The sequence below is a fragment of the Somniosus microcephalus genome, chromosome 15, assembly GCF_052327205.1.
Source record: "Somniosus microcephalus isolate GS21.2 chromosome 15, FLI_Smic_1.0, whole genome shotgun sequence".
Lineage (NCBI taxonomy): Eukaryota > Metazoa > Chordata > Chondrichthyes > Squaliformes > Somniosidae > Somniosus > Somniosus microcephalus.
In genome coordinates, this window is record NC_141001.1 from 100,053,332 (window position 1) to 100,073,717 (window position 20,386).

At 47.1% G+C, this 20,386-nt stretch overlaps 1 protein-coding gene across 7 annotated transcripts in view; it reads right to left on the bottom strand.

Annotated features, from left to right (window-relative positions):
- Positions 1–20,386, bottom strand: part of nav2a (neuron navigator 2a) — a 534,653-nt gene that overhangs the window by 218,008 nt on the left and 296,259 nt on the right. For all 7 annotated transcript variants that reach the window (XM_086008162.1, XM_086008160.1, XM_086008161.1 and 4 more), the window contains one exon: positions 159–281. In XM_086008162.1, the coding sequence (XP_085864288.1) occupies positions 159–281 (123 nt within the window). The remainder of the gene's footprint in view (positions 1–158; positions 282–20,386) is intronic.

A 20,386-nucleotide genomic window follows, 5' to 3' on the forward strand; every position in this document is an offset into this window, starting at 1 on the left:
CTGCAACAACAAACTGTTTTGCTTCAACAGAATCAGGAATGGTGTTCTGCTGTGCTATCGTGAATTTGTCACATTTCATTCTGGAAGTGCAGTCTCTTCCAAGAAATCTGTGCAGCTGTGGACAACACCACCTCTTCTTTGAACACCAAGATTCCTACCTGTCTGCATCACCCAGGCCAACAGATGTATTACGCTGAACGTTCTCTCGCACGGCAGCCATTCCATCTGGCAAGCGGTTAAGTCGACGAGTATAAAGTCCCAACCCACCATCCGTCAAGTATCTGGAAGAGAAAAGAAATATGCTGTTTTCAGCTGTGATGCAACAGATCAGTGCAGCCAATTCAGTCCCCAGGAATAGTATCTTGGCATGCTGGGAACATCATTAATTGGCAGGACTCCACATTCCATTTATTTCGATGCAATACGGGGCACATGTACTTGTGCATCTGGTGTTGCTTTCTTCTGAAGTATGGCTGCAACACTTCCAACAGAAATTTATGAGGGAAATAGGTTTCTAGGCAATGGTGTGCTGACACTATGTCACCAGTCTGCCACAGTTAAACAACAGGTTACAAGGGGCAAGAGCAAGATCTCAAATTTTAACTACATACCCTTTGCAGCTTTCAAAAATATATTAAATCTTCATTTCAATACGCTACGTGGAAATGAGCTAATTAACACATTAGGAAAGGAAGCACAGTAAAGAATATCATTCTCCAAATCAAATCAAAATCAACTTTTATTGTCATTGTTAGTGCACAAGTGCAGTACAACGAAATGTAGGCTTGCGGCTCCCGAGAGTGTACATTTGGATTAAGACATTTAAACATTCAACATACATTTGGCTTGTAGTATATTAACATAAATATGACCATAATAAAGTGCATTGGCAGATGTGCAGGCTTTAGAGTTTATTTGTGGAGTTCAGTAGGATGACAGCCCTGGGAAAGAAGCTGTTCCTAAATCTGGTCGTACGGGTGCGAATGCGTAACCATACAGGTTGCCAGCGCAATGTAGGTGTCACTGACCTTTACACCTCTATTTGTTTATGTTATTTATTTCATCTAATCCCACATTCCTTACATTTCTTAATATTTGGTTTTGTCGGATTGACTGATTTCTCTCAGTGCATCATTTTCCTTTCTCAGCATTGTTTCTCACACCCAGGCTCTTTCCAAAGTTCCTCTTTCAATAATCACAATTCATTCACCATCTCCCTTTGCTCCTTTTTCTGGTTATTTCAGAAGTTTCTTCTGATGTTCTGATCAAGACTTTTAATGCCCGCATCCCTCCTCCATAACCTCGTTTGCCATCTCTCTCACTCCATGCCTCTGAACTTTAAAAGAAAATCTCTAACTGCAAACAATCTAGTCAACAACTCTATTGCATTTAGAAAATTAAGTTTAAGAGGCAATAAACTTCAGAAACAGATGCCTCATTTATGAGCTCCTCCTCACAACTGGCAGATGAAACATGGAGTAAGCCACAGAAGGTACTCTCTCAGACCTTCAATCACTGGTGATTTGCAGAATTAGCGACAATTCAAAATCCTCACAGATCTACCGGCACAACAGTGTAAATGGGTACGGGTGTGAATGCCAATGGGACATGAATGTGGTTGTACTCGAGTCTTGAGCTGCCTTTATATTGCTCTTTGTGGGGTGCTTGCACTACCTGCTCCTAGTGTATGGCATTTACACACCAACAGATGTAAAACAAAGGCGTCAGCCATGGCTCAGTGGGTAGCACACTCGGCTCTGAGTCAGAAGGTTGAGCGTTCAAGTCCCACTCCAGGGACTTGAGCACATAAAGCTAGGCTGACACTCCAGTGCAGCACTGAGGGAGTGCTGCACTGTTAGAGGTGCCGTCTTTCGGATGAGACGTTAACCCCGTCTGCTCTCTCAGGTGGGTGTAAAAGATTCCATGGCACTATTGCGAAGAAGAGTAGGGGAGTTATTCCCTGGTGTCCTGGAAAATATTTCTCCCTCAACAGATTATCTGGTCATTATCACATTGCTGTTTTGTGGGACCTTGCTGTGCACAAATTGGCTGCTGCGTTTCCCACACTACAACAGTGACTACACTCCAAAAAGTACTTCATTGAGACGTCCGGTGGTTGTGAAAGGCGCTATATAAATGCAAGTCTTTCTTTCTTAATCTGACCAGCAGCTCATCCAGTTTACACTGTCGCTGGGTGTACAATATCGACGGGTCGGGAACTGGCAGTGAGAGCACCCTAAGGCCAGTGAACAGTTTGATTTTCGATTGGCGATGGAGTGCTTTATGTAATTTAGTAGAAGAAACAGAAGCCACAGCATTTCTTCTCATAAGGTTTCGAAAATCAAGACACAGACAAGCAAGAGACAGATGCTTCCAACAGCTGGTGAGAACTCACAACGGGTGTACAGTATCCCTATCTGAAACAGTCCAAGTCCACTTGGGATGCTTGATCACCCACAGATGGGGTTTTTGAGGTCAGCTGGGTCGCCAACATACATGGAACCAGCCACTACGCTTAACAGTTTCCAGGACAAGCTACTGACAAATTCATAGACAGAAGCCTGTATTTTAACCCCGACCCCACCCGCTCCAGGCTCCACAAGGAAACCGAGGGCTTCCATCCCCAACCACGATTGCTGAACCTCCCACCATGGGTCCCAAGCCAGAGGCTCCAGCCACGCTCATCTGACTCCCGCCCACCGGCCTGACATCATTCACGCCGGTTCAGGCGGGAATCAGGCCTGGTATATTTACATACGAACTTAGCAAGAGGAGTAGGCCATTTAGCCCCTCGAGCCAGTTCTGCCATTCAATGAGATCATGACTGATCTGCGACCTAACTCCGCATACCTGCCTTTGCCCCATATCCCTTGATACCTTTGGTTAACAAAAATCTATCAAGCTCAGATTTAAAATTAACCATTGATCTAGCATCAGTTGTCATTTGTGGAACAGAGTTCCAAATTTCTACCACCCTTTGTGGTATTTTTTTATTCGCTTATGGGATCAGGGCATCATTGGCAAGGCCAGCATTTATTGCCCATCCCTAGTTGCCCTTGAGAAGGTGGTGGTGAGCCGCCTTCTTGAACCGCTGCAGTCCGTATGGTGAAGGTGCTCCCACAGTGCTGTTAGGTAGGGAGTTCCAGGATTTTGACCCAGCGACGATGAAGGATCAGCAAAATACTTCTAAGTCAGGATGGTGTGTGACTTGGACGGGAACTTGGAGGTGGTGGTGTTCCCATGCGCCTGCTGCCCTTGTCCTTCTAGGTGGAAGAGGTCACGGGTTTGGGAGGTGCTGCCGAAGAAGCCGTGGCGATTTGCTGCAGTGGATCTTGTAGATGGTACACAATGCAGCCACGGTACGCCAGTGGTGGAGGGAGTGAATGTTTAAGGTGGTGGATGGAGTGCCAATCAAGCGGGCTGCTTTGTCCTGGATGGTGTCGAGCTTTTTGAGTGTTGTTGGAGCTGCACTCATCCAGGCAAGTGGAGAGTATTCCATCACACTCCTTACTTGTGCCTTGTAGATGGTGGAAAGGGTTTGGGGAGTCAGGAGGTGAGACACTGGCCGCAGAATGCCCAGCCTCTGACCTGCTCTTGTTGCCACAGTATTTTTGTGGCTGGTCCAGTTAAGTTTCTGGTCAATGGTGACCCCCAGGATGTTGATGGTGGGGGATTCAGAGATGGTAATGCCGTTGAATGTCATGGGGAGGTGGTTAGTATCTCGCTTGTTGGAGATAGGCATTGCCTGGCACTTCTGTGGCGTGTGTAGAAGTGTTTCCTAATTTCACTCCTATAAAGCCTGGCTCTAATTTTGGGACAATGCCCCCTAGTCCGAGACTCCCCAACCAGCGGAAATAGTTTCTCTCTATCTGCCCTATCTGTTTCCTACTTTACAACAGTGATTAGACTTCAAAAGTACTTCATTGGCTGTGAAGCACTTTGGAACGTCCAGTGGTCGTGAAAGAACATAAGAACATAAGAAATAGGAGCAGGAATAAGCCATTCGGCCCTTCGAGCCTGCTCCGCCATTCAATGAGATCATGGCTGATCTTCTGCCTCAACTCTATTCACCGGCCTGATCGCCATATCCCTTGATGCCCTTACTAGTCAGAAATCTATTGACTTCTGCTTTGAATATACCCAATGACTTAGCCTCCACAGCCCTCTGGGTTAGAGAATTCCAAAGATTCACCACCCTCTGTGTGAAGAAATTTCTTCTCATCTCGTTCCTGAATGACCTACCCTTTATCCTGAGGCTGTGGCCCCTGGTTCTAGACTCCCCAGCCAAGGGAAACATTTTCCCAGCATCCACCCTATCAAGCCCTGTAATAATGTTGTATGCTTCAATGAGATCCCCTCTCATTCTTCTGAATTCAAGAGAATACAGGCCCAGTTTACTCAATCCCTTCTCATACGACAGTCCCGCCATCCCAGGAATCAATCTCGTGAACCTTCGTTGTACCCCCTCTATGGCAAATATATCCTTCCTTAGGTAAGGGGACCAAAATTGTACACAGTACTCCAGGTGTGGTCTCACCAAGGCCCTATATAATTGGAGTATTCCTGTACTCAAATCCTCCTGTAATGAAGGCCAGCATACCATTTGCCTTCCTAATGGCTTGCTGCACCTGCACATTCACTTTCAGTGACTCATGTACAAGGACACCCAGGTCCCTTTGAGTATCTGCATTCCCCAATCTTTCACCATTTAGGAAATACTCTGCCTTTCTGTTTTTTCTACCAAAGTGGATAACTTCACATTTATCCCCATTATATTCCATCGGCCATGTTCTCGCCCACTCACTGAGCCTGTCAAGATCCCCTTGAAGCCTCTTCACATCCTCTTCGCAACTGACACTGCCACCTAGCTTTGTATCATCAGCAAATTTGGAAATGTTACATTTAGTCCCCTCATCCAAATCATTGATATAGATTGTGAATAGCTGGGGCCCAAGCACCGATCCTTGCGGTACCCACTAGTCACAGCCTGCCATCCTGAAAAAGACCCGTTTATCTCTACCCTTTGTTTTCTGTCTGTTAACCAATTCTCAATCCATGCTAGTATATTACCCCCAGGAAACCATCTCGCATCCATTCCAAGAATTCGTCCTCCACACCATTAGTGGCAATTTGATTTGCCCAGTCAATATGTAGATTAAAGTACCCCATGATTACCGTATTGCCCTTGTTACATGCACTTCTAATTTCTTGATTGATACTGTGCCCTACATTACCACTACTGTTTGGTGGCCTATACACAACTCCCACCAATGTTTTCTGCCCTTTGCTGTTTCTTAGCTCCACCCAAACTGATTCCAGTTCTACATCACGATCTGCCAAGCCAAGATCTTTTATCTCTACCATACCGATCTCATCCCTATTAACAGCGCTACGCCACCTCCTTTTCCTTTTTGTCTGTCCTTCCTAAATGTTGAGTACCCTGGAACATTCAGTTCCCAGCTTTGGTTATCCTGCAACCATATCTCTGTAATGGCAATTACATCATACCCATTTACTTCTATTTGTGCCATTAATTCATCCACCTTGTTGCGAATGCTACGTGCATTTAGATAAAGTGCCTTCAACTTTGCCTGTTTAATATTTTTCTGCACTTTGACCCTCTTTACTGTTGGCCTTTGTTTCTGCTCCCTACTAGTTTTGCTGACTACTTTTCTAACTTGCACTTCCAGCTTTGTTTCTCTCCGTTCTGGACCCACACTTAGGTTCCCAGCCCCCCTGACAAACTAGTTTAAATCCTTCCCAACAACACTAGTAAAACCCCCTGCGAGGATATTGGTCCCGGTTCTGCCGAGGTGTAACCCATCCAGCTTGTACAGGTCCCACCTTCCCCAGAATCGGTCCCAATGCCTCAGGAATTTAAATCCCTCCCTCCTACACCACCTCTCCAGCCGCGCATTCGTCTGGTCTATTCTCCTATTTCTGCTCTCATTAGCACGTGGCACTGGGAGTAATCCTGAGATTACTACCTTTGAGGTCCTGTTATATAAATGCAAGTCTTTCTTTTTTTCCTCTTAATGGCCCAGAAATTCGGGTCGGGGGCTTCCCGCAGGTGCAAGCCCCCGACCTGCACTTAGCTAGCGCGCCAGCCGTTGAGCTGTGGGCCCGCGTGGGATTCCGATCCTGGGCCTCCTCCCACTGCCAACGCGCAATGCTTGCGTATCCCAGGGGCGCAGTTAGTTCGATGCGTCCCCTGGGATCACGTGGGCCATGGCGAGCCAATGGTAGCAGGGAATGCTTCATTCATAAGTTTGACAGGAAGACCTGTCAAACCTATAAATACTATAAGCCCCAAAACATCACTAAATCTTAAAATAAATTTTTTAAAAATCACATTTTTAAAATAAACTATAAATTACATGAAATAACCATTTTAAACAATAATTTAAATTTTTGAAAAAATGAATTACATTTTCTAATGGGGCTAAAAATAAACTTACCTTTCTTTAAAGTATTTAAAAATAATAAGCCTGTAGAAAAAATGTTTTAATTTTAATTAATTCACCACTTACCTTGTAAAACGCAGGCCTTGCGACTGCTTTTTACATGTCTAACTTCTGGAGACTTACCCTCCTGGGAAAACCTGCAAAAAAAACGTAAGTTCGATGCGCACGCGCAGCCTCTCCCGCACACGCGTTCGAACTCTGAACCCCTTCTTTCAGGGGAACGGAAATGCCGGTTTCCCGCGCATGTGCAGTGCATGCAGGAAACCGGCACTTCCATTGGGCTTACGGGTGAGTACCCCATGCGTACTCACCCGTGGAGACCCGAATTTCTGGGCCAATATCTTGAAAACTTTGATCAAGCCACCCCTTAACCTTCTAAAACCAGGGAATACAACACTAATTTATGTAAGCTCTCCTCGTAACTTAACCCTTGGAGTCCGGGTATCATTCTGGTAAACCTATGCTGCACTCCCTCCAAGGCCAATATATCCTTCCTAAGGTGTGGTGCCCAGAACTGCTCACAGTACTCCAGGTGTGGTCTAACCAGGGCTTTGTACTATTGTAGCATAACTTCTGCCCCCAATTGAGGATGAGGGTTAAAATGGCCCAGGCCTCACTTCGGAGATCCCAACGCTGGCCCCACACTCGCCCGCCCCCAGTTAAAATTAGGGCGACAGTTTCTTTTTGGTCAAAATGGAGTATGCACTCTCCCTCTCTAGGGATAGTCTTTACTTACTGCAGAGCTGAAGCACAAGTTGCAATAAGCAAAGCTTATGGACCTCAAAGTGTACACAAGGATACTGCATGAGCTAAACCAGATAAAACTATCAACTTACCAGCACAGAGCCTTAGCAATCTTGCCACTGCTTGCCCAGCAAGGATCACTCTATTAGGACATTAGCTTCTAGTTACCTAGAGGTAAGTGAGAAGAATCCCAGCTCCTACCTGTAGTGTATGTAACTGTTCTACCTTTAAGAGAACTATTGTATGTAACCGTCCACCTTAAAGAGAACTATTTTAGGTGTGGCACTACTTTATCCTGGCTGCTGTATACTGTAATACCGACGGTGACCACACCGGTATATAAGTGCTGTGGCAGAATTTATTGGGCAGATTCGCCCTGACCTTCGAATAGTAAAGTCCTGTTTAAGTTACTCTTGTAGTCTGTGTATTACTTCGCTATACAACCCACAGACTTTACACTACCGATAGTTCTATCCCTCCACCAGGTTGATAAATCAATCATCAACAGTGCCCTAGAGTACTGCGGACTTTTCTGTGTTAGGTACAGCAAAATGAAGTCTGCCACAGACAGTCAAGTCAAAGCAAACATTCCTTCACCAGGCATGTCCTCTTGGAACCAATTTGGCCCCAAAGTGACCTCATTTACCCGCTCCTTCTCTCTAGCAGGAGATAGTCACCTGCTGATTATTAGAGAACCAATGAGACTAGGTTTGTGCCCTTGCCTGTGGACAGCAGGAACCAGGTCCTCTTCATGGCAAACAGCACCATTTAACACAAAATGTGCAAGTGCACTGCTACCATTCTCCTTGGACATACCATATACCCACTTTCACAATAGTTCCACCAGCAGCTGATGCAGAATCACAGCAGCAATCACTCAGTTCCCTGCAAGCCAGATATCACTGGCGCAGAACCCTGGCTAGTAGATGTGAGCACAAGGTCATAAGCCCGGCATCCAGGTAGTACCTTCCACCAGCTGTCATGTCAAGCCTCAGAGTTTCCGCAACAGGTAAGCAACAGGCACATCGTGCAAAAATGGTTTTTTCTAAAAACATTTGGGCCTAGAAATTCACTATGGCCCCGCCAGCTGGCTAACGGCCAAAAGTTAGCGCTGGGCGCGGAGCCATGTGCGACCGTCAAATATTCACTTTTTGCACCCCAAGTCGGAACCGGGCGCTATTCCAGGGTGTGCCCGCCCCCGCTTGGGGCGCTGAAACTGAATTTCAGCGCTCTAAGTGCCGCTGCGCCACCCGATGCGGTGCGGCAGGCTGCGGTACTGCAGGCCTCCTCCTTCTCTTAAGGTGGAGGTGCCTGCAACGGGGAGATCGCCGCTGGATTGTGCCGGCAAATGAGCCCGGCACCACGGAGAAGTGCCGGGCTCGCGGAAAGCAGCCGGCAATGCCGCAGGGGGGGGGGGGGGTGGAGGAGGCCGGGGAAGGAGGTGCGGGCAGGCGGCTGCCGAAAAAGCAGCCGGCCGCACCTCCACCTTTATGCGCCCCACTAAGGCTGCAGTAAGGCCCTGGTCTCCGGATGTTAGTAGCGTCCGCCACGGAGGAGGCGGCGGCAACTGAATATGGGCGTCGGGCCGGCATCGGGGCGGAAACGGGGCACTGCGCACACCGATGACGTCATCGGTGCCGGCGCAGCGCTACCGGCTACCGCCGCCATTACCGCCGATCTCAATATCAGCGCAACCTCCTATACTGGCGCAGAAGCCCTCTTTAGGCGGTAACTGGGCGCAAAGCTTGCAGCGCCTTACTGAATTTCTAGGCCTTGGTCTTCGCAATTCAAATAAGGTCACCAATGTAAAAAAATATATATTTCACGACAGCATATTCCAATGCCTCCTCTCAAAAGCTTAGGGATGTGGTTGATATTCCTCCCAAGTACAACTGTGCCTACAATTCCCAGGATGTGGCAGTCTGAGCATGTGCAATCTCGCTGCCTGTATCATTACGATTCAGTGCGACAACTCCAAGCGTTAAAAGTAATCAGGGCTTTCCTCCAGCTAGAAAAGTGCTTCGGGCTTTATTTTTCCAAATTAATTCACAACAAGCATTAAGTTTTAAAACTTGTTTCGAGTCAAGATTAGACAGGAAAACTAGCTGGGATTTTCTGCCCCAGTGGAATCCCAGCTTAATCTGGGGGCGGGGGAGGATTTGTGCTACCTCATAATAACCTCCTGACCCCAAGATGGCATCAGCTTGAATATATTCAATCAATGGGCATGAGTCTCATCTCCATCTCTCTTCAGAGAGCAGAAAAACAGACTTGGCTGGCCCTGAGCTCCTCCCATAGCGTTGTGTGGCTGGCAACCTCTGGCGGTGGCCAAAAAGAACTTTTAAAACAGGTTTAAATCAAAAATCTGGCCAAGACCAATGGAATCAATCATCCTGCAGCAGATTGCACGAGCAGAGGTGGCCCGTCAAATTTTAAATAATATTTCCATCTCCATAGCAACCCTGGATACCAGAAACGCATCAGCATTCCTCATGTCCAGCAATGCTATGGTACAAATGGTAAGAAATCCATCACATTCACATGGCTTGCACATCTTTGGAATACAGCTGCCCATATTAGGGTCGATGTATTCCACATCCCCTTTACTCCCGGACGAAACTCCCAGGATTTTCCAGTGTAACTCAGTAAAAATTCCGGTTACTATTGTCAAATGCTTATTTCTGATTACATCGCCTGCCTTTTTTTGCTTGTATCGGAAATTTAAAAAAAACTACCACACAATAAACTTATGCGCTAAGGTATCTATTTATTTAGCTAATAACTGTAGAAAGCAAAGAGAATACAAATTATTTTCCAGGAACCAAAAGAGACTTGCTTACAACCTCTGCTTAGAACTCTTACAAGCTTCTTTCCATCTCTTTTAAATTGGGAGATTGGCAGCTCACCCTTACCTAGAATTACATCAAATTTACAGCACAGAAACAGGCCATTCGGTCCAACTGGTCTGTGCCAGTGTTTATGCTCCACATGAGCCTCCTCCCACACTGCTTCAGCATATCACGGATCAAAGTTTCCTCAACAGGTAAGCAACAGACAAATCAGGCAAAATGTTTTTTTGCCAGCCCTGGGGAGGCGGGTCTGCCGGGAAAATGGCAGAATCTGGGGGCAGATGCCCATCCCGCCCCCAACCCGCCTCCGTGCTATCTTCCCAGGAGGCGGGTTCCCGACCCGTGCTGGGAGTTGCCTCCCTGAGGCAGGAAGGGGATTAGTGCCAATTAACTGCCTGTTAACAGGTAGTTAACGGGCAGTTTTTTGGAGAATCCCTATTTTGAGCCCTGAAGTGTGGGCTTCCCGATGGCTCCGAACCTCGCCAGGGTCAGCGAGGTGGGCCATCGGTCTGCGGGGGTTGGAGGGGCCGAGATGTGCGGTGTGCAGGTGAGTGATGGGTGCAGAGGTAAGTGTGTGAGGTGAGTGTAAAGAGTTTTAATAAGCTTTACTTACCTTTGCTTTCTCCTGCAGGCTTCCCCCCTTCAGGTCTCGGGAGTCCCTCAGCTCACCGGCACAGAAAGCAGAATGGCCGCTGAACTGTCAAAAGCTGCAGCCTTCTACTCAGGAAGGCTTTCTGATTGAGTCTTGAGTAAAGACTCAACTTAGAAGACAGATTGTCAGTGTTTGATAGATTCACAGAGCTGTCAAATGATGACAATTCATCTGTCAAAAGCTCTTGATAAATGAAACGTCACTTGCTGACGTCACCTGTAACTGGCTTTCCCTTAATTGGCCTGCTAAGCCCGCTGGGCGGGCTCAACAAGGTCAATCAAGGGAAAATAGTGCGGGTTGGCCACAAGTCGATGGAGGCGAGACTAAAACCCGACAAGTGGGAGTCCCGTCTCCAAAAGCTCCCCATTGAGAAAATCCAGCCCATAGCATCCGACTCACTGAGCAACACAATGGGAGATCGGTTAGTATGTAAGATATCTTGGAAGACCATCATACTTTAGATGTGAAACTAAATAAAGGCCTACTGCTTCTTTTCAGACCTGGAATTGGAAATTTACTAGCACGTGCAATCTATAAACCTTGCTCACAAAACAGACATTGACCTCAGGGCCTATTTAGCCACTTTCCGCAGGGAGTACAGTAGTCATGAAAGAAAGACTTGCATTTCTGTAGCGCCTTCCACGACCTCAGGGTGTCCCAAAGCGCTTTACAGCCAACTACGTACTTTGGAAGTGTAGTCACTGCTGTAATGTAGGAAACGCAATAGCCAATTTGTGCACAGCAAGCTCCCACAAACAGCAATGTGATAATGACCAGATAAATCTGTTTTTGTTACGTTGATTGAGGGATAAATATTGGCCAGAACACCGGGGATAACTTCCCCTGCTCTTCTTCGAAAGAGTGCCATGGGATCTTTTACATCCACCTGAGGGGGCAGACGCGGCCTTGGTTTAACATCTCATCTGAAAGACAGCACCTCCGACAGTGCAGCACTCCCTCAGAACTGCATTGGAGTGTCAGCCTAGATTTTTGTGCTCAAGTCTCTGGAGTGGGACTTGAACCCACACCCTTCTGACCCAGACACAAGAGCGCTGCCCACTGAGCCACGGCTGACGCCGCGGTTTTAAAGGGGCAAGCAAGGTCACAACTATGCTCCAGGCCCCAGAGTTACTGTAAACAACGTCAGGCGGGGGGGGGGGGGGGGTTCAGCTGGCAGAGAATAAATACTCGAGATTATCGTTGGCCAAATGACAGCCAAATACTGTGCCAACATAGACGGTTTGATTTTCATCATTCTACCTAATACCACAGATATAGGCCGAGAAATACCTAGCGGCCAATTTACAGGCGCCAAATGAGTGCAGTGAGCGATCCTTGTGCCCGAAGACAAGAGGCATGAGCATTGCAATGTTTGCTCCTCGGGCCTCTTCTAAATAATCGCGGCAAGCTGCCGGCGCCTGATGACGCAAAACCTGGAAGTATAGTGAACAGTGGCGCGGGTGCGGCGATATCAACGCCTCCCGCTAAATTCAACGGGAGTTTTGCGGCGGTGGTAAGACATTGCACCCCGATCTCCTGCGCCCGGAGATCGTGACGCCATTACCGTGCGCAGCGCCCCGGATGAAAAATATTTAAAGGCGTCCACATCTGGTTTGGTTTTCGTCAGCCAACAATGCTGCATTGTTGGTTTCACATAGGCAAAGAGGCCTTTTGATTGATTTGAGCGATTTGCATTTTAACAAGTGTTCTGGCACATAAAGATTCTTCAGTTTCATTGAGGGGAGATTTGAAAGTGCAATATTTGTATCCTTTCATGGGGGCTGTACTGGCACCGGACCTCGCCCTCCAGCGTCAACGTCAGAGGCAAGTGAGGCTCAGAGAAAGAGTGCAAAATGTGGCCAGAGGTAGGAGGGCCAACAGGGCTCTCAACAGGAGGCCTTATCACCCGGCAGCAGTTCTCCTACATGAATTTCACTGAGGACTAGTGTGTTAGAAGGCTCCACTTCAGCAAGGACGTGATCACAGAGCTCTGCCACCTCCTGCAGCCGACCTCGAGCCTGAGATCAGGACCACCACGGCTCTCTCAGTGACAGTCAAAGTCACCGTCACCCTCAATTTCTATGCCAGCGAATCATTCCAGTGCAACATCTCCCAGTTTACCGTCCATTGCTCCATCCATCAGGTCACAGATGCTCTCTACAAAAGTAGAAGGGACTACATTTCCTTCCCCATGACCAGAGAGAAGCAGCGCGAGTGTGCATGTGGCTTTGCCAGGATAGCAGGCTTTCCCAGGTGCAGGACGCCATTGACTGCACCCCCGTCGCTTTGCGGGCACCTCATAACAATCCTGAGGTATTCCATAACCGCAAAGGCTACCACTCACTTAATGTCCAGTAGGTATGCGACCACACACGGCGAATCCTGACCGTCAATGCCCGCTATCCTGGCAGCAACCACGATATCTTCATCCTGCGCTAGCCCGGTGTGCCAGATCTGTTCCAGCCACCACATGAAGCTTGTGGCTGGCTGCTGGGCGACAAGGGCTATCCGCTCTCCACCTGGCTCATGACTCCCCTCCGCAACCCCAACACTCGTGCCCAGCACTCCTATAATGAGAGCCATGCTGCCACCAGGAACATCAATGAGCAGACCATCGGAGTGCTCAAACAACGGTTCTGCTGCATTTACCGCTCGGGAGGAGCCCTCCAGTAATCGGCTGGACGGGTGTCCCTTTTCGTGATCATCTGCTGCATGCATCCCCTTTCCGAATCTAGTGCCCCAGTGGTTGAAGCAGAGCTGGTGGAAGGCTGCTGAGTGGCAGTGCCAGAGACTACAGATGGCCTTGCAGGACGCCCTCAACTCGTGTGGAAGTGGGAACAGCCATAGCCATCGAGGATTCAGGTCGCCTCAAGGCCCGCAATGCTGAAAATGAGCAGCTGCACCTTTAAGTGCTGGAAGGAATCAATGTGCAGGATCATTGCTGAATGCACTGCAACTGAAATTCATTAACGCTGCACTTCCTTCCTGGGACGCTAACACCCAATTTAGTAGCAGTTCAGAATCCTTAGCGCCTGGTGTTAAATTTGCAAAATTTCAAAAGTTAGCATCCCAAACGGGGCGATACCCAATTTCACCCCCCTAAAGCAGGTATTAGGCCCCGCGTTTACATATGGAATCCCTCCAATCTGGTTTCCACCCCCGCCACAGTACCGAAATGGCTCTCATCAAAGTCACAAATGACATCCTTTGTGACTGTGACAAAGGTAAACTATCTGCAGCCTTTGACTCGATTGACCACTCCATCCTCCTCCAGCACCTCTCCACCATCATCTAGCTGGGTAGCACTGCGCTCGCCTCATCCATGCCTTTGTTACCTCTAGACTTGACTATTCCAACGCACTCCTGACTGGCCTCCCACATTCTACCCTACGTAAACTTGGCTGCCCGTGTCTTAACTCGCACCAAGTCCCATTCATCCATCACCCCTGTGCTCGCTGACCTCCATTGGCTCCTGGTTAAGCAACGCCTCGATTTCAAAATTCTCATCCTTGTTTTCAAATCCCTCCATGGCCTTGCCCCTTCCTATCTCTGTAATCTACTTCAGCCCCACAACCACCCCCCCTCCCCGGAGGTATCTACGCTCCTCAAATTCTGCCCACTTGAGCATCCCTGATTATAATTGCTCAACCATCGGTGGCCGTGCCTTCAGCTGCCTAGGTCCTAAGCTCTGGAACTACCTCCCTAAACCTCTCTACCTCTCTTTCCTCCTTTAAGACGCTCCTTAAAACCTCTCTTTGACCAAGCTTTTGGTCACCTGCCCTAATTTCTCCTTATGTGGCTCGGTGTCAAATTATTTGTCTTATGTGAAGTGCCTTGGGATGTTTTACTACGTTAAAGGTGTTATATAAATACAAGTTGTTGTTGTTGTTGTAGTAAGAGGCCCAACGTCTGTTTTAGGTGGCTGCCAGGGATGCCTAAAATATGGCCCAACCCAATTTCGGGTCGGATGTTTTTCAGGCACACTTTGGTCCCCGAAATTGGGATTCGTTGTGCCGATTATATGCCTGCAAAATGCGCACGACGAGGTCAAATTTTGACCCCATACTGTTCTGGCAGATTCTTTGTAGCGTCGTGCACTGTTGTAGAAATGTGTCGTACATATAATGGACGACCCATCAATAATCTTGTCTATCGCACTGCTTGGTGTTTGGTCGGTGGAGCCATTTTTTAATTTGCAAATACAGCAGCTTACTCACACCTCATAATGCGATCAAAACCCAAGACTGATAAGCTTGAACACAAGCTGCCTATTAATCTCATCACATACATCCATCATGTGGTACCAGTTCACTGGTCTCACTAGTGACTTCTATTCTGTGAACTGCAGAAATCATTTGTCATGAAGCTGATACTGATGCCATAAACTGCTGATCACAGCAAAAGCAGCCAATGTTACTGTCGCAGCAGAGTTTATGAAACAGAAGGATTACATCTTATGAGGGCAGAATAAAAACAAGGCCTCAATAAGAGCCAGTTAGCCAACTCAGCCTTCAACTGCAAACATACATTTGAGTGCACAGCATGGGCCCAAGATTAGGAAACCAATGTTTAAGTCTCAGAGGAAGACGGAGATTAAAAACCAACACATATTCAGACAGAACTCAAAGCTGTGTGTCTAAATTTGGCCTTTGCAAGCTTAGATCTTTCACAATGGAATCTGCCAATCAGTGGTTAAGTATACTGGAGTCACTGAAATCTGCAAACATTGAGCCCCAAAAGGCCTCCACTGACATTGTATGTGTTTTCTGTCTATATCTGTAACAATTCGTTCTACTCAACTATAATACTAAAATTATTTTTGAGCATGTTTGTGCTGAAACCTGGTAATTGGAAACCAGGTTCACTATTCAAATGCAAATAGGCTGGATTCAGTTGAGCTTACCTATTAATATTGGTGGGTAGCCTCATGACCTTCCCTTTTTAATACAAAGACATATTCTACGTATGCACATGTTAACACACAACGTGCATGGACATACAGAAGAAAGTAGAGGTTTGAGTTGCTAGTCAGGCTCGCAGTATATACTGGCTAGCATTCAAATCTGTCCTAGGCTGAGACCGACCAACAAGATACATCTTGTTAAACTCGATGTCTGTTGAGAACTAGAGAGCTGCATCTGTAATGACTCAGACTCGTGGGTAGCACTCTCATCTGAGTCAGATGGTTGTGGGTTCAAGTCCTCACTCCAGAGACTTGAGCACAAAATCTAGGCTGACACTCCAGTGCAACACTGAAGGAGTGCTGCACTGTCAGAGGTGCCGGCTGTCGGATGAGACGTTAAAATGAAGCCCCGTCTGCCCTCGCAGGTAGTCATAAAAGATCCCAGGATACTATTTGAAGAAGAGCATGGGAATTTTCCACAATGTTCTGGCCAATATTTATCCCTCAACCAACACCTAAAAAAAACCCCGGAGTGTCTGACCATTATCACAATGCTGTTTGTGGGACCTTGCTGTGCGCTGCCGCATTTCCCACATTACAACAGTGACTGCACTGCAAAATTACTTCATTGACTGTAAAGCGCTTTGAGACATCCTGAGGCCGTGAATGGTGCTATAGAAATGCATGTCTGTCTTTCTTCCTTCAGGCTGTGAATGATCGGCCTAGTGCGAAACTGAGGCATTCAGGCCAAGGCGCTGTGCTGAGTTCACTGATGTCAGTCAGAACCAGGCTCAGCTGCAAAAAACCCATGACAAAATAGCCAGCCAATACTTAAATGTCTCGGGTCAGAAATTAAGATTAAATACTTGTACATGGGAGGGCTGTTCATGTGTGCAGAACTGTAACCCAGTATAAATCACCTATCTTCAGGAGAGGAAGAAAAATAATTGGAGGTGGGGGAACAGAACAAGAGAGTTTAGAGTGAGATTGATTAGAACTTTTTGCCACTATAAGTGAGGAAATGCTTTATAGTACATTTATATACTATTATTCATTCATTTATGCTTCTCCAATTCTGGCCTCTTGCGCATCCCCAATTTTAATCGCTCCACCATTGGCGGCCGTGCCTTCAGCTGTCTCAGCCCCAAGCTCTGGAATTCCCTCCCTAAACCTCTCTCCCTCACTCTTCTTCTTTAAAACGCTCCTTAAAACTTGCCTCTTTGACTAAGCTTTTGGTCACCTGTCCCAATATCTCTTTTTGTGACTCGGTGTCAAATTTTGTTTGATGGGATGAGAGGGCTGTCCTATGAGGAGAGATGGAGTAAAATGGGCCTAAATTCTCTAGAGTTTAGATTAATGTGAGGTAATCTCATTGAAACGTATAGAAGGGTAGATGCTGAGAGGCTGTTTGCCCTGGCTGGAGAGTCTAGAACTAGGGGTCACAGTCTCAGGAGACGGGGTCGGCCATTTAGGACTGAGATGAGGAGAAATTTCTTCACCCAGAGTGCTGTGAATCTTTGGAATTCTCTACCCCAGAGGGCTGTGGATGCTCATTCGATGCATATATTCAAGACTGAGATCGATAGATTTTTGGGCACTAAGGGAATCAAGGGATATGGGGATCGGGCGGGAAAGGGTAAGGGGTGTTCTACCCCTTCTATACGTTTCAATGAGATTACCTCACATTAATCTAAACTCTAGAGAATTTAGGCCCATTTTACTCCATCTCTCCTCATAGGACAGCCCTCTCATCCCATCAAACAAAATTTGACACCGAGTCACTCCGACGTAAGGGGTGTTCTACGCGGAGTGAACACACGAAAGGCTGCTGGACCGGATAGCATCCCTGGACGGGTACTCAAGGAATGTGCTGATCAGCTGGCTGATGTCTTCACCGCCATCTTCAATCTGTCATTGGCCCAGGCAGTAGTCCCTACATGCTTCAAGACCGCTACCTTTATTCCTGTGCCAAAACAAACGGCTGTGACGTGCCTGAACGACTATCGACCTGTCGCACTCACACCCATCATAATGAAGTGTTTCGAGAGACTGGTCCTGGCTCACATCAAAGCCAGTGTTCCTGCCTCTCTTGACCAACACCAGTTTGCCTATCGTGCAAACAGATCAACGGAGGATGCAATCACAACTGCTCTACACTCGGCACTGAATCACTTAGATGGTAAAGAGACCTGCATCAGAATGCTGTTCATAGACTACAGCTCAGCATTCAACACTATCGTCCCCAACAAGCTGGCCACCAAACTCCAAACTCTTGGCCTGAACACTTCCCTCTGCAACTGGACCCTGGACTTCCTAACAAACAGACCCCAGTCTGTCAAATTAGGTAACCACACCTCCCCCCCCCTGACCCTGAACAGGAGGGCCCCACAAGGATGTGTGCTGAGCCCCCTCCTCTACTCCCTCTTCACCCACGACTGTGTGGCTGTTCATGGTTCCAACACTATCATCAAGTTTGCGGATGATACCACGGTAGTAGGCCAGATCACCAACAACGATGAGTCAGCCTACAGGGAGGAGGTCCAGCATCTCGTGAAGTGGTGCGCCGATAACAACCTGGCCATGAACATCAAGAAAACCAAAGAAATCATTGTGGACTTCAGGAAGTCTAAAGGCGGAAGTCACACCCCCATCCACATCAATGGAGCTGTGGTGGAAAGGGTGGACAGCTTTAAGTTCCTCGGAGTCCACATCACGGAAGACCTCTCCTGGTCCCTCAATACCTCCTCTCTGGTGAAGAAGGCCCAGCAGCGCCTATATTTCCTAAGGAGGTTGAAGGGATGTAACCTGTCACCCCTGATCCTCTCTAACTTTTACCGCTGCACAATAGAGAGCATCCTGACAAACTGTATCACAGTATGGTATGGCAGCTGTAGCTACTATGACCGGAAAGCCCTGCAGCGGGTAGTCAAAACTGCCCAACGCATTACCGGCACCCGGCTACCGACCATAGAGCACATATACCAGAAACACTGTTTACGGAGGTCACGGTCCATCATCAAAGACCCTACCCACCCCAGCCACAGTCTGTTCGCCCTCCTGCCATCTGGGAGACGCTACAGATGCATTCGCACCCGAACAACCAGACTTAAGAACAGCTTCTTTCCCAGGGCTGTCATCCTACTGAACTCCACAAATAAACTCTAAAGCCTGCACATCTGCCAATGCACTTTATTATGGTTATGTTTATGTTAATGTATTACAAGCCAAAAGTATGTTGAATGTTTAAATGTCTTAATCTAAATGTACACTCTCGGGAGCCGCAAGCCTACATTTCGTTGTACTGCACTTGTGCACTAACAATGACAATAAAAGTTGATTTGATTTGATTTTGAAAGTGGAGTTGCTGTAGTAGCTCAGCCATGATCTTATTGAACGGCAGAGCAGGCTCGATGGGCCGTATGGCCTACTCCTACTTCTATTTCTTATGTTCGTATAACGCTCCTGTGAAGAGCCTTGGGACATTTTACTGCGTTAAAGATGCTATATAAATGCAAGTTGTTGTTGTGCTAGAAATGGTTTATGGTACATTCTTAACCTTTTCATAGATTTTCTCCTTTGTAGCTTTCCATGGTTGCCTACTGCCATCATTACACCCTCAGCTGAGAGGGTGGAAAGGTTTGCGTTATTAGTACCACCCTGCCCCATCAGTACTGCTGCAAAATATAAAAAAAAGACTTGCATTTATATAGCGCCATTCACAACCACTGTTGATTAAGGGATAAAGATTGGCTAGGACACCAGGATGAACTCCTCTGCTCTTCTTCAGAGTAGTGCTGTAGGATCTTTTACGTCCACCTGAGAGAGCAGACGGGGCCTCGGTTTAACGTCTCATCTGAAAGACGGCACCTCCGACAGTGCAGCACTCCTTCAGCACTGCACTGGAGTGTCAGCCTAGATTTTTATGCTCAACGTCTCTGGAGTGGGACTTGAACCCACGACCTTCTGACCCAAAGCTACCAACTGAGCCACAGCTGACATGTAAACAAACATGAAGTGTGCTTGTATGGAGTACAAATTATCCCAGCAGGTTCCCCTTGCCTCCGTGCATATTGCACTTTTATGTTAGCAGGGTGCAGCCAATGGTCAGCACTAAGACCTCTAACCCTCACTAGCATTGCAAATATAAACAACTGATCTTTATCATTCCACCAGCAACAAGAGACCAGTTTTTCATGGCTCCAGCGAGCTGCCACCAAATTTACTGGCTGCACTTCTAATACGCGTAACCAGTTTAGTGCCTCTGATAATCATGATGTCAGTATTAACAACATGAAATTGTGCCCAATTAAAATACTCAGATTAATGATGTCTTGTTTTGCACGCTTTGTACAAAAATAATAAATTGCAGGACAACGGAGTATTACAGTTTAAACTCTTTTAATGAAGCATCAGCTCTGTAAGCTTTCTCAATCAATACAGCACCGTGTGGACAAGATGGAGTCAGGACCCCTAGGCTGGGTCTTCCAAAACAATAGCAGTCCTTACAGATGCCTGCAGGCCAATGACAACTCAGCATGTGATCACATGTGAATATAATAGGTATTCCTTACCTGCGGGCCAATGATAATTCGATATGCAAATGTTACAAATGATATCTTTACATTGTACGTGTGTAGAAAATTGGATCTCCATATTCCCAATAGATGTTGTCTGGGCTTACACAGTAGCATCAGGTGAAATAAAGAAATGGTGGGAGCAGCACACAGTGTTTGATAAAGCACCTCTCCCAAAATCAAAATTTTATTTACCGTCT